The 14,781-nt window shown below is 42.1% G+C and overlaps 2 protein-coding genes across 10 annotated transcripts in view; one reads left to right on the forward strand and one right to left on the reverse strand.

Annotated features, from left to right (window-relative positions):
• Window positions 1-7,806, reverse strand: part of THADA (THADA armadillo repeat containing) — a 166,795-nt gene extending 158,989 nt beyond the window's left edge. For 3 of the 5 annotated variants that reach the window (XM_032681319.1, XM_032681322.1, XM_032681323.1), the window contains exon 1: window positions 7,352-7,806. The gene's annotated coding sequence lies outside the window, so the exon portion shown is untranslated. Of the gene's footprint in view, window positions 1-1,113; window positions 1,162-7,351 lie in introns of those variants that run through there. The other 2 variants (XM_032681321.1, XM_032681320.1) reach the window with 2 other exon arrangements.
• A 284-nt stretch (window positions 7,807-8,090) lies between these two features.
• PLEKHH2 (pleckstrin homology, MyTH4 and FERM domain containing H2) overlaps window positions 8,091-14,781 on the forward strand; it is a 53,320-nt gene continuing 46,629 nt past the window's right edge. For 4 of the 5 annotated variants that reach the window (XR_004356211.1, XM_032683558.1, XM_032683559.1 and 1 more), the window contains exons 1-2: window positions 8,097-8,145; window positions 12,563-12,692. Coding sequence is in view for 4 of the 5 variants with exons in the window: in XM_032683558.1 (XP_032539449.1) it covers window positions 12,570-12,692 (123 nt within the window). In the remaining variant the exon portion in view is untranslated. Of the gene's footprint in view, window positions 8,146-12,562; window positions 12,693-14,781 lie in introns of all 5 variants that reach the window. The other variant, XM_032683561.1, reaches the window with a different exon arrangement.

Below are 14,781 nucleotides of genomic sequence, written 5' to 3' on the forward strand. Positions count from 1 at the left end.
CCTACTATCCTGAAATAATGTTTATTGCATTACCTGTGCAATTTTTTTTCAAAGTAGTAGCTCTCTTTAATTTTATCAACTTCAACTATTTCAAGCATTTCATCCAAAATTCACCCAAACTGCATGACACAAAATGGAACTCATAGCAAACAGGAATTGCTATATGCATGACAAACTGTCTCACTGGAGTTTTTACTGCACTTGTTACATAGTCTCTGGCATGACCCTGGATCACTATTTGGGACCATCATACAGAAGCATGGTAGTAATGGAACAAAACTTCTGTTTTACTGGTCAAAACTCATTGAACTGTATTGATGTCAAGTTAGAACTGTGTAGCAAACAAAACTGCTTTGCTATTATGAATGTTGCAAAGACCAAGTTACTCTTCTTGTTTTAATTAGTTGAAATTTAATGTGCTTACACCTTCACTGACATAAAAACTCATTATTAACAGAAAAGCTGAATTCGGAAGGGACCTTTGGATCTGGACCAATCTCCTGCTCAACCTGGGCCACCTGAGCCAGTTACCCAGGTCCACGTCCAGATCTCTTTTGAATATTTCCACGGATGGAGACTCCACAGCCCCTCTGGACCACCTGTGCCAGTGCTCGGACACCCTCATGACACACGTGGTGACTCCTGTTGGCCTCAGAGATCCTCCTGTGTTTCGGTCTGTGCCCACGGCCTCCTGTCTCGGCACTGGGCACCACTGAACAGAGCCCAGCCGCATCTTGTCTGCACCTCCCTCTTCACATATTTCTATACACCGGTAAGATCTCCTGGTCTATTATCTACTCCCACTTGGAGTATCCAACACCGCAGCTCTCGGCACCTTCGGGCGGTCACGGGAAGACAAGAGCCCGGCTGCCCAGGCCCCGCTGCCCGCAGGTGCCCCGCGCTCTCCCCCTCGAGCGACCCCGCTCCCCACCGCGGCTCAGAGCGCTCGGCCGGGCCGGGCCGGACCGGGCCGGGCCGCGCCACCACCGCCTCAGGCGCCCGCCCCGCGCCTTACCGGGCCCGCAGCGCGACGGCGCCCGCCTCGGGAAGTGGCTGCGGCGGCGGGGAAGGGAAGGGAAGGGAAACACCGAGAACCCCCCACCTACCCCTTACCCGAGCGGCGCCCGCCGGTCGCGCCGCGTCCCTTCCCGGTGCCCGCGCCCCGCCCGCACCACGTGCCGCCCGCCGCCAACCGCGGCGCTCCCCGCCCACGGCACGGACCGGACCGGCCCCGCAGCGCCGCCGGCACCGCCTCGCCGGGAGCGCCCGGAGCAGCCGGTCCTCGTTCCGCTGCGCGGGTGCCGCCTTTCCTTGAAAATACTTGACTGTACTAAAAGGTAAACAACAACGCGAGACTCAGAATCACAGAATCAGTTCGACTGGAAGAGCTCGAACTGATCGAAGAGATCATCGAGTCCACCTGTGTCCGAACACCACCTTGTCAGCTAGACCATGGATGGCACCGAGTGCCACGTCCAGTCTTTCCTTAAACATCTCCAGGAACGGTGACTCCACTGCTTCCCTGGAAAGCCCATTCTAATGCCTCATCACCGTTCCTGTGAAGAACTTCTTCCTAATGTCCAACCTAAACGTCCTCTGGCACAGCTTAAGACTATGTCTTCTCGTCCTATTGTCCTGTCCTCCTTTCACGGATACAGCTGGTTGCCTAGGAGAACAGGCCGACCCCCACCTTACTCCAACCTCCTTTCAGGTAGTTGTAGAGAGTGATAAGGTCACCACTGAACCTCCTTTTCTCCAGGCTAAACACACCCAGCTCCCTCAGCCACTCCACACTGGACATACGGTCCAGACCCTTCACCAGCTTCATTGCCTGTCTCTGGACTCGCCCCAGGGTCGCTGGCCTTTGTAAAGCACAATTAGCTTTCTTTATTTTAAAACGTATTCTTAACTTTGGGGAAAATTGGTGATAACTTTGATGTATCTCATGATAGCTTGTGTTTCTCTCCGAGTAGCTACTCTCCCTCCTCAGTTCCTGAGAGTAGTCAGCAGTTTTAAATGGATGTTGAGTCTTTCAGAGCTTAATTTGTTGCATGCCCTTACACACAGCAGCTTAGCAGAGCCACTCCAGAGCTGACTACGTTTCAGAGCCAGAGGAAGCAAACCCCAGTAAAGCATCCAACGCAAATCAAGCTCATATAGGCAAAAATCCTTTTTCCAAGGAGTAGAAAAGAGCCTGGCTAAACACTTCACAAAAATCCAATAAATTTACTTTGAAAAGCAGTCTCCATTTGTTTGTTTCCTCTTAACCATATCTCTCAATCCTTTACAGCAGTTCATAATTTGTCAGCACTTCTGCATTTTCTAAAATTATAAAATTATTAACCAAACCCAGCTATTTTTTATATATAAGCATTTATACATTTATACATTTTCCAGTACCTCAAGGGAGCCTACAAGAAAGCTGGAAAGGGATCTTTTAAAGAGCACATAGTGACAGGACAAGGGGGAATGGATTCAAACTGAAAGAGAGTAGGTTTACATTAGATATTAGGAGGAAATTCTTTGCTGTAATGATGGTGAGACACTGAAACAGGTTGCCCAGAGAAGCTGTGGTTGCCTCTTTCCTGGAAGTGTTCAAGGCCAGGCTGGATGAAGCTCTAAGCAACCTAATCTAGTTAAAGGTGTCCCTGCCCATGGCAGAGGGGTTGGAACTAGATGATTTCGGAGGTCCCTTCCAACCCAAACCATTCTATGATTCTCTGGTTTCATTTGTTGCCAGAGCAGATTTTTTTTTTTAGTTTTCAACATCCACGTGCTGTGCCTTTCACAATCCTCCCAGGCCACATGTGAATATAATGTATGTAACAAGTACATAATTGGTAAGTGATAGAACTATCAAATGGGGATGGTCTTTCCTGAATCCATGACTTGTATCTAGCAAAAGGGGAATCTTCCACTCATTTTTAAAATGGTTATTGCAAAAGGGGCTGTTGTAAAATGCCAGCTCAACATAGCAGTCATGCTTCCACAAAGATTTAAGAGCAACAACATTTTGGCAAGGAAAAGGGAGAAAAATATTGCCACATGACTTTCACCCAGTAGTGATTTTCTTAGCAATCTAAAGCTGCTAGAGGCCACAAGAGTTTGCTCAGGACTTTCAACAAACTTCTGGATCCCCCTTTAACACTAAAGCTTCACAGTACCTTCTGACTTCTGACATGGTAATGGCCAAAGGAATTGAGAAAAGGTTTAACTACGTACAAACACAAGGAAAATAACTTGAGTTTTTGTTTGTTAGTTGGCTGAATTTTCCCTCTGTTTTGGGTTCAGCTATTTCTAGGAAATTGATGGTGTTATTTGGCACTACCTGTCACAGTGACCTACTCTAAATGCTGGATCCTCTTCAGCTCAAAGAGAGACTGAATGCTCACAAGTGATTTAATCTTCCAGACAAATCAGACAATACACCCTCATTTAGTGTAAGCAAAGTTCCTTCAGCCCGATGCAATACCTGCATATTTTATATTCAGTATGATCCTCTTTCTACAGGCTACCCAACTTCAGAAAACCTTTTCAAGGTTCTAGCTCATTTTCTGTAACACTATTTCCAGTAACTTTCTGCTTTCCAAAAGAGCTTTACTTTCCCCAAGGTTTTCCAGTTAGGGAAAGCATCAGTGCCAGGGAGCTGTCAGGTAACACCTGAAGAATCCGTACTTTATAGTTCAATGAAAGCAAAGAGGCACCTCAAGAAATGAAATTATAGCATGCAACACCCACACATTTTAATTGCTTTGTTTCTCTAAGAGCACCAAGTTTCCAGTGTTCAAAATAACTTACTTAGAACTAGCTCACATACCACCATTGAGCAGCTCAGCAGGCAGGGGTTTTGAGGCTTAACTGCTTTGAAAAGGTAAAGTAACTCTGTTTTCATAATTTGTGATCTGCTGGTAAGAAGCAACAGACCCTTACTGGTGCTGTGGCTCTGATCTGCTCTGCTGCGTGCCAGAGATCTTACCAGAGACCAAAACAGGATCGTAGCACTAGAAATTTTTAGGGAGAGAATAAAAAACAACCAAGAAAGCATCACTATGTCATTGCATAAATATACCTACACCTCGAACACTGTGTGCATTGTTCATCCCTACAGAAGAATGTAGTAGGACTTCCAGAGGTGTGGGGTAGGGTAAGAAGGATGGCCAAAGGTAGAGAGGGGCACCTCTCTGTGTAACCATTAAAGTGAATTTGTAACTTTGCTCTCAAACAGAAAATGGAACATGACAGAAATTTCTAAGAGCACTTTCGTTGTCTCTGCAAAAATTTAGGGGCATCAAATGAAACAAGCAGGTGGCATGTCCAAAACTAAATGAATCATTTAAACCACAGAGATCATCATCCTAGGACATTTTGGATCATGAAAATTACATTTGTTCAAAAGCAGCTGGACTAAATCATGGGAGAAAAACAAACAAACAAACAAAACAGCAAAAGCTTCAAAACACAAAACTTCTGCATCACAAAGTCTCTGAACCATTGGAGACTGGGACCGTATTCTGGGGTAATGACACTTAACTTCCCCAGGCCCTGCCTGAGGACAACAGCCAAGTGACTGGTTACCAGCCTGGCTGACCTTCTGCTCTGATGTCCTGCTCATCCCATTTTTATTGGGATATCCCAGCATATTTCTGCTATTCATCAGAAGTTTTTTCTAAGCACTGGATTTACGCTCACAGACTTTACGGTTTTGACAAATCAACATCCACCAGTGAAAATTAAGGAAAATTAAAGGAAATATTCTAACCCATGGAAACTTTAATGTTCAGGCTGTAAATTCTAGTCTTCTTGAGATATGCCTATATCAGTACGTAGAATATTTAATATTTTATGTTTCTTTCAGAGGGAGATGATAATCTCATAGTTTGAAAACTCTCAGAAATTGATTATTTAGAGCAATATAGAATTTTCCCACTGTGTGGCGCCAAACAATTAAAAAGCAGCTAAAGGGAGACATGGACCTTCTCATAAACTGTAGTTTTCTTAAATAGAAAAAACCTTTATTAGTAACTAAAGTAACGCCAGATTCTTCCATTCAAAGGTACCAAAGCACAAATACTATGGGCTGTTTAGATAAAATGCCTTTTTTCTGTCACAGAAAGACAAACTGTAGCCTTAAAACAACAATATTTTAAGTCATAGCATAACGATAATAATTGAACAGGCATGATCTTTCTCCCTTCTCCTCCTCCACTTACATAATCCCTTTAAAGTTTTTTGTTAAGAAAGATCAAGATACTTTTAAATTAATTTGAACATCACTTGAAAATGACCTATTTATTTATATCACAGTTTTGTAATTGCAACTAGTATAAAAAATATTTTTTCTATTGCAAGTCTCAAGTATATATACCATCTTTCCAAAGAATCCACACAAAAATGAATTCAAGAGAAGACGCTGTATGATTTAAGATTTTGGAATCACAAAATGTTTCCTGGCGTATATTTCCAATTTTAGACACACATACCAATCTGAAATACCTAAACTTAAATGGTTGCCATGCTTATTGATGTGAGAAAGGACCAGAAGAACTCTTTTTGTCATGACAGGTTAAGGTTCTGATCCAGCATGTCCATCATGTTCTACATATGCAGGAAAGTCTCATAAAACCAAAATTTTACATTCTAGTTGCAGGTTTGATGACAACTTGATCATCTCTGGAATGTAGCTAGTGGCATTTTTTGGATTAGCTTCCATCCTTTAGAGTAGATGTTTTACAATACAATCTTCATAATACTTTAAAGCAAATGAGGTTATTGTTTAGTAAGATAATGAAGAACTTAGAATTTACTTTCTTGCATTAAGTCCATTACAGTAAAGAAGCCCATAACACACATCTTCAGCCCACAGGGAGGCTAATACTTAGGAGTCCTCATTAGAGAGGGAAATATTTCATAATGTTTTGACTTTGGTTTACTTCTGTAATGAGCCAGTTAACAGATGATCATTCCAAAGTGCAAATACCTGCAATTTGCTTCTACAATGTACTGCCTATCAGGTTTTTTGCATTCTTTGCACATATTTGCAAGAATTTGTGCAGGTTTATTATTGCTTTCATGTAACTTCCATCAGTGAGAACAGTAAGGAGAAAGAACTCTCTTCCTGAGATTGTGCTTACGTGTATAATAGTTTTCTGTGTCTTTACCTGGAAGACTTCTGGCTTTCCCTCTTGCTTTCTAATTACAAAAGAAAGTTATGTTTCGTTCTATGTATCCCAGTTGTTCCACTGGTAATTTTATTTCCATCAGTAACTGACAACAGATTCTAGCCACTTCTACATACTTCACAGCTAAGGGCAGTTGAGAGAAAATCCTGAATACCCCTATTCCTTCTTCCAGAATATTTTTTTATGCCTCTTTACATACTGGTATCGAGAGCTGCATGACTGTAAAGCATTTTCATTACTCGAGGGCAGAGAAATTGTCAATACACAAAAAAACCTGAAAGAAACATTCATTGTGTTTCTTTGCTCTCCCTCTTGCGGTCCAAGCACGTCATTCCAGTAGCCTCCACTAGTTCTGTGCACTCTGGATTTAAAAGCTTTCTGCACACTTGGGTGTACCCAAAGAGAGCGTGTCACTATTGAAGTTTACAATATGGTCAAAGTTTTCATTACAGGCCAGTGCTAAAGCATTTGGTATAGTGTTTGTTGGGAACTAAATGTTGATTTTGATTCTTTTAGCTAGATCTTGTAATCTAAAAAAATTTTTCTTTTAATTTAAATGTTTTTAATGTAGCTTGAACAGTCTAGACAGAAGGTATAGGGTAGAAAACAATGCACTTCTTGCTATACCACCAATCATGTTTTTAATATATTTTTTCAGCGACCAGTGTTAAAAAAATACATGAGGCACTTAGGAAAGTAGCAGCAAATGAAGCAGTTTCGGGAAAGTTGTTGGGATACTTTAAGGTCACTGCAAGTGTGTGGAAAATTGGAGGCTGTACTGAACTAAATAGGAAAAAATGAAATTCTGTGTATAATAACCAGATGGGGAATATTTGAGCTTTTAAGACCTTTTTTTTTTTTCAAACTGAAAAACCGCACTTCCAATGACTCACAGATGAATGTGAAAAAGCAGTTTAGTCTGCACACCTACATTAGAAATAGCCACCAGAGGAAGGGTGAGGTGTGGTTTGTTTATGCACCAGAAGAGTCTGTAAAACATTTTGCCTCCCTAACAACCCAAACAAAATACAATCCCTAAATCTCAATCCAAATCAATGTGTGTACGAGGAAGATTTCTGTACATGCTGGACAAGCAACATACTAATTAATTTTTCCAAATACTTTTTAATACTTTAGGCAGTCTTTTAAAAAACACACAGACGACTGGTTACCTGAGATATACTCTCAGCTCTTTTCAACCGTAGGGGACCAACAGCGGGACGACAGCACGACCCACCAGCACACGCACCTGCTGCTTCACCCCAGCTGGAACTAAAACACAAAGTGTGTTGTTATCTATAGGACAGAACAGCTCTGCGAGACCCACTCAGCCCATAATATCCCCAGCACTGCCCCGGGGGCTGCACGGTTCCAACTCTCCGGTTTGTACTTGACAAATGACCTTCCACAAGGTGTGGAATTTAAATTGCGGTAAGCGCCGACGTTGGAGCTGAGGAACGGCAGGGCAAGCGGATGCTTCTTCCTAACATCGTCTCCGAAATTAAGAGGAAAAATTCCTAATTCACAAAGGAACTTAAAAAACTGGTAGGGGGAAGGACTACAGGCAGGCCGTCCCTTCCTGGGACCCCTCTGCCAGCCTTCCCCTCGCAGCGCTGGCTCCAGCCAGCCTCCCTCCGCCCTCCGTCCGGGCGTTCTCGCCGGGGCCGGAGCACGCGGGGCAGGCGGGAGCGCGTCCCGCCGGCAGGACAACGCGGCCGGACCACCCCGGTCCGCTTCCCGGGGACGGCCCCCAACTCCGAACCTCCTGCCGGCTCCCCGGGCGGCCGAGCCTCGCAAGCCCCGCCCGGGCGCCCCGCCGGGGGCGGCCCCGCTCCTCAGTGGCCGCCTCGGCCGTCGCTCAGGCGGCCGCGCCGCTCGCCGCGGGGATGGCGGGGCGGGCGCCGAGGGGCGCGGGCAGCGCCCACAGCCCGGACGGCGCCCGGCGCGGCGAGCCACGGCCGGCCAGGTTTGACCTCCCTTTCGCTGCCCCCTTCCCTCCCTTCGCGAGCCCGGCTCTTTCCCGGCCGGGTGTCGCTCCCCGGCGGCGGGGGCGCGGCGGCACAGGCGACGCGGTGCCCCCCGGGTGACACCGTCGGGTGGCTTCGGGGGATGCTGTGTCAGGTCATCGCGGTGTGTCGGGTCACGGCAGGACCACGGGGTGCCGCGGGCGGTGTCCCCGCGGCGGGGTCTGGCGGGCTTGAGGGCGAGGTAGGTCCCCTGGGTTCCAGGCTCTTCTCGTCCAGTTGGCAGTGCCGCTGCCGCATCCCTGCTGCCGTCCCAAAAATAGAAGAGCAGGAAGAACGCAACTCCTAAACAAACGACCAAAATGAAGATACTTTTGAAATACCTACACTGCCAGATTTCGGAATGTGACGTAAAAATTAAACATGGGTACTTAGTGTGATGTTGACACTGCGATCTTAAAAATTGCTGTCATCGGGCAAAGGACATAAAACGATCTTGTGTGCTTTAATGTTGTTTGCTGCACACATTTGACACTGGTCAAATGCAGATGAAGATGAACCCTCTGTTGTGCCATTTCCCTGGGAAGCTGAGCAGGCGGTAATGAGCTGGGAGCAGGCAGCCTGGCCCCTGAAATCAGGGGGGTTTGCAGGGGGTCTGTGCCTCGGACTGGAGTGGGAGGCCCTGGCTGACTGTATTGTTTCACAACAAACTTCTCAATATATTGGAACCAAACTTCTCATTATCTAGGAAGCAGTAGGATGAGATTTCATAAATGAGATTTTGAAGGAAGTTTTAAACAGTTTAGGCTACAGTTTGTCTGAACACAGAATTATGCAAAATGAGTCAAATGGAAAATAAAGTTACTAGTGTTTGGAGGTGAGTAAGGGCCCTGGCCAGCAACAAACCTGAGAATGACTTCCTTGATTCCTGAACAGGTCCACTTTGTGTCTCATCATTTCCCTTCTCCAGTCCAACCTTTATGGCTCCAGAAAAATTTTTAAGTGTCAATGAAAAGGTGGAAGAAAGGGCCCTGAAATTCGAGAGGTATAGTCCAAATGGATTTGGGCTGGTGAACATTTTGGGATGGTGAAGTATATATTTGCACTATATACTGTGCAAACCCACACCTGTCGAAGCAGAACTTACCAAGCTTTCTCCAGCACAGAAAGGACATCCAGAACATATGGACAGAATGTGAAGCATTTAGTTAACTAAACACTCAGTTTTGTTCAAAACTGAGGAAAACACTTGACAGTATGATAAGGAATATGTAAATTTTTTAACATGCTTCAAAAAGGTAGAACACTGTTGCCTCCTTCCCTCTGAAATATATTTTGATAATTTCCAAGCAGACGGCAAAGAAAAGGAAATTATATCAATACCTTTGGGGAGAATGTGACATTCTGACTTCTTGAAGCCTAGAAAGCGGTTTATAAACTTAAAAAATGAAAATGACGAATTTAATCTTTCCAGACTTGTCAAACTTGTCTCAATTAATTTTTGATGACATAATTAGACCTTAAGGCTTTAATGTGCGCTTTTTTAGTTTACTTTTCAAAAGATTTAATTTTTAAAGACTCAGGGGATACAGAGGGCTTTGCGGTGGGAACTGGAGCAGGAAGAAGGGGCGGACTCTGAGTAGGTTTGAGTGCTGATTCAGAGTACTCTACTAAGCCAAGAGAGATGAACTCATTTTTTTCCTCCCTTGGGGAATCAGACAAGAAACAGGAAGTCATTGATTCTAAGTAAGATCATTCACTCTGCAATTGTAAACAGTGTATTATGTGCCTGTAAATATTTTCAGAACCCATTGGCTTGTTGGAAAATGCGAAGTAAATTATTACGATCTCTAGCAAACAACCCACCATAAAAAAGGTTATTTTCAATCTTTTTATCTGTAATGTTTATACAGTGGAATATTAATTAGCTTGGACATTGAGAAACTACTTGGCTGGACACACTGTTCACTGCCAGAAATCCATCTCCTCAAATGCTTTGTCTGTTGAAAGACAAACATTTTAACTCCACCCTGTAATATTGTGCCCTACCGAAAGCAAAAATTCTTTCATTACTTGATCCGTTTGGGTTTTCACTGCCACAAACACTGAAATATCCCACTGTTAACCAGATGTTGGCTGCGTCCCTTTTTGTCTCATGTAGCTGAATAGACAATCTAATAGTAAACTGCCACTCCTCATTACTTAGGAGAGCAGAGTCCAGGCTGTCTGTCCAGATCAACCTGCAGCTGAAACTACTTCTTCCCTCTGTAAAGTAGGAGAAGTTGCTGCTCGGAAGTGCCACCTTTTCCCTTAGAACGGGGGGACTCTGCATAAGGGGAGAAGAGCATGGGTTAGGGACGGGACAATGGTGAGCAACTTGCTTCCCTGACAGTCCAAGGAATTTTCTGCCAAGCTTAAAAGATGGGGGGGGAATGGTAAAAGACACAATAAGTGTCTTGGTCACCTCGAAGGATAGCAGCTGAAATGCTTGTGTACTTAATTTTTAGAACTCAGGTGTTGTAGGATCAGCTCAAGAAGCTATCTTATTAACATGCTTAAATCCTAGCGATTCTATGGGGATTCCTGAGTGGGAGATTCCTGAATAGGGATGGTTTTAACCTCTGGCTTAGCAGCTTGAGTCATAGTCTGCCGGACCAAGAGGAAGAAAGAGCCAAGAATGGAGCAGTTATCTTCAGACAAGTGATTGTGGTGAAAAACTGACAAATTTTATTCAGTTTTCCTTTCCTAATTTTTTTTTCTAACTTAAGATATGGAATTAAAAAAACAAGGAAATTATTGGGTATGTGACAAGGAAGAAAATTTTGAGCCAGTTTTTCACCTGTTGAGCTATGATGAACTTGAGAGTAATGCAAGACTTGGGAAATTTAGAGGAGAACTAGAAAATATTACTGTAGGAAAGTGAAGAACTTTTTGGAATCCTTCTCATGGTTTTGATCTGTCTTGTGATGCTTTGCCTTTACCTTTTTTCTTCCTGTTGTCAGAAGCAGTGGAAAAGATAAATGCATAGGTCCAGCTCCAGCCGAGGGGTTTCAACTGGGTCTACCTCCTCCAACACTGGGAGGAAGGGAAGTGCTTAAACCTAGGCTTCTGAAGTTCTGGAGTAGTCATGGGGAGGGGGGCTCTCCAAGGTGTTAATTAATCCATGCTAACGGTGTCAAGACTTGCAGTATGGAGATCTGTATTATGCATGATTTTCCTGTGTCAGCCTCCTTCATCACACTGAAAATGGTGGCTACTTGCCTTTCCTTTTGAGGATCTCACTTTTCATGGCATAGGTGACAAACATGCAGTATAACCTTATGACTTGTAGTTTTTTCTTTGTTGTTATCTTCCATCTTCCACTGAATGGAGTTTTTATATCTGTTTGTTATTTCTGAGATAAAATGGATACTTAGGAGCTATTCAGGCTTCATTTTCAAAGCCACACCTAAGTGTTCAAAGCCCTGCAAAGGCCAGGGGCCTTTGCTTAGCAAGGGAACTTCTTAGACTGAATGGTTACATTCAACCTTCCACTTACTCTTTGTTAAACTTTGTAGACACTTGGAACGCAACAGAGCCCAGTCCTTCTGCTTGTACACAGATGATTTTCTTGGCTTCTCAGACTCAAACCATGATGAGCCAGCTCTCATCCTGAATAATTTTTCCAGTACTGCTTGTCCAGAAAGGCATTGAGTATAATTTCCAGAAGACATGAGCTGCTAAATGGGAATAAAAGCACAGATTTGAAACCAAAACATGCCTGAACCAGAATGTCCTGAGATCTGCAACAGCTAATGCAAAGGGATTGTTTTTCATGTGTGAGGTCCATTAGGAACCATTTGCTCACCTGCCTTTGCATTTGGAACCAGAAACTCCCCTTTGCATCTCATTAAGGATATTAAATTTTAAACGCAATTTGATTAGACATAAGAATTTTAAAACACTTCTAAAAGAGTCATCTGCCAAACTTGCAGATTTAACTTGCAGATTTAACTTGCATAAAACCAAATGTTCTACTAACATACAGGTAGTTACACCTATGTAAGGCATTTTCTAAGCAAAAGCTCAGTTCTCTACAAGCCTCTCCTGCGTAAGAAAGGATATATACAGTAACTGAAGATTAAGAGCTGTGAAGTGTCACTGCTTATCAAGGAAAACTAATTGCAGCCCCAAAATTTTAGGAGAAATTAAAATGTGATAAAACTAAATATTAGCAACACAGATTTCAGAATTTGATAGTTATGATTAGGGCTTTTGTAAAGTAGTGTATTTTTACTAAGTTTTATGAAACTGTACTTGTATAAAATTTGGGGACATTCTCAAGATTTATATAAAATAGGTTAGTATGTACAGTAAAAAAGTCAGACATTAAATACATACTCAGTTTGATATGGGGATTTTTCCCCTTTTTTTTTCCAGCATAAATATGGCTGAACTTTCAGAGCCAGAAGGTACTGTAAACTGGAAGGAAAGATGTTTAACTTTAGAGTCACAGTTAATGAAATTTCGTCTCCAAGCAAGCAAGATCAGAGAATTGCTAGCGGAAAAGGTAGGTCTCATCATATGAATTTTAATGCTGTATAAATTATTTTATAATGGAGGCTGATCACATGTCATGGTTTGAGATTACAAGTACTGAGGTTTTTTCAGAAGGGAAAAATAGCATTTTAAAACAAAATATATGGACAACAGGTATGTTTTAATGCTGTAAAAGAATTTCACACATCAGAATTGCCAGAAAAAAATGTTCATTTTCAAATAAGAGCGCACTGGCAACCCTCCTGCAGAAAAAAATATGTATCCAGTAATCACTTTTACAACATTGAAATAAGTATTTAACATATTTATTAAGTATTTAAGATGTGATAAGACACAGAAATCATTGCAGAGAAAATCCAGAAGTATTATTTCCCCCAGTATTCCTGACTGAATCATGTAATTTACCAGATTTTATTTTCCTATAATAAGACACCTCCAACTGTGGCTCATCACCTGAGTCTGGGGACCCAGGAAGTTGAAAAGTATTGTATCATTTAATTTGAAGAATACTGTTTAAATGTATACTTTATTGCTATTAGAAAGCAGTGTAGGTAGAAACTCTAAATTGTTTACCTAATCTTGCAATTTTTCTGTATGGCAAACCCTCATTGAAGAGGTATTGCAGAATATTCGGTTTTGAAAGAACAATAAGCTGTTCAAAAGCCATCCTTTAAAATTTCATTTAAGAATAAAAAAAAATAAAAAAGGAAAGCTACTTATGTCTTTCATTCCAGTTTGCAAGGCTCACAGATAAGTTAATGAGTTACTATCATCGGTCTTGGAGGAGAACACCCATCAAAGAGTACAACAGTGTCTGCTGTAACACTCCACAAGATTATTGGGTGCTTACACAGTTGGAATTGTTAGATCATACATATCTGTTCTGTGTCTTTACCCCATTTGGACCACTGCATTTTTGGATTCTGGATGGAAGTCAAGTGGCTAAACAGTGGACATGACTTTTCTGGGAACCTTCCAGCAGCCGTAACTACCATGTTTTATGGGGCGGCTGCTGCTGATTATAGTTTTGGCAACCAAAAAGTTAAGATTCATGAACAGCCCTTCACAATACAATCTGAGTTTAAAGAAAATATTTTAGAAATTTTAATGCTTTCTATTTGACTTTTCACTTTGTTCCTTTACAGTTTGCATTTACAGGCTGTTAACTGCTAGAAATATCCCCTTAAATTAACAGAAATATATGCATAATCATGTAATTTCAAATATTGGCATTAAAACCCCCCAAACAAACAGAATAAGGGGGATAAAATCACAAATCTTCAGCACTGTGCCTGAAACAAAGCACTCCAAGGCAAATTACGCTCTCACATCTGTGATAAACATGACTCCAGAATAGTTTAAAAAATCTTAAGCACTTGTCATGTTATTGCCCTCTTGTTTTAATTTGCCTTATCTTTCTCAGAAATTTTAGAAAAAGTGAAGTGTTTACAAGAATTACAAATGGAAGAAACATTTTCTGGTGAAGACTAAAGGTCCACCAAGTATTCAGTTGGGATAATTTGATATATTGCTCTCCTGAGCAGGGCATTAGCAGACTTCCTGAAAAATAATCCTTCTCCTTACTTTGTCACTTTGACTTTTTAATATGAATCTTTCAGTAATCAGCTGGAGTTCAGCTGGGATATGCATTCAAGACTGGTCAGGGCTCAGCAAAATGAGATGATATTAATCTGCAAGTTTAGCAGTCTTGAAGAATTCAAAACCAACCGTGTTCAAAAAGGGAACTAAAGTGTTTGTGTGTATTTGGGCATTGGTTTTATTTGCCAATAATCCAGTGGGGTTTTTTTTCCACATATGTAGTCTTTGGAATGATACAAACAATTCTCAGTATTTGTTAAAGGAAAGATAGACTCACGGTAGTTTGAAATTAAACTGCATGGAATTGTTTCTCACAAATAGATCTGAGAAATAGCAAAGTGAATAATGAAGACCTGATTGGCCAGTACTTGATGATCATCCTGATACTAATGACGAAGAATAATACAGCTGATGTCAGCCTTTATAGGTACTTTCTAGTACCTATTTTTTACCTGTTACAGAATGAGACAAATTGGCAAAGCACATAAATAATTCTCAGT

This window comes from Chiroxiphia lanceolata, chromosome 3 (assembly GCF_009829145.1).
Source record: "Chiroxiphia lanceolata isolate bChiLan1 chromosome 3, bChiLan1.pri, whole genome shotgun sequence".
Taxonomy (NCBI): domain Eukaryota; kingdom Metazoa; phylum Chordata; class Aves; order Passeriformes; family Pipridae; genus Chiroxiphia; species Chiroxiphia lanceolata.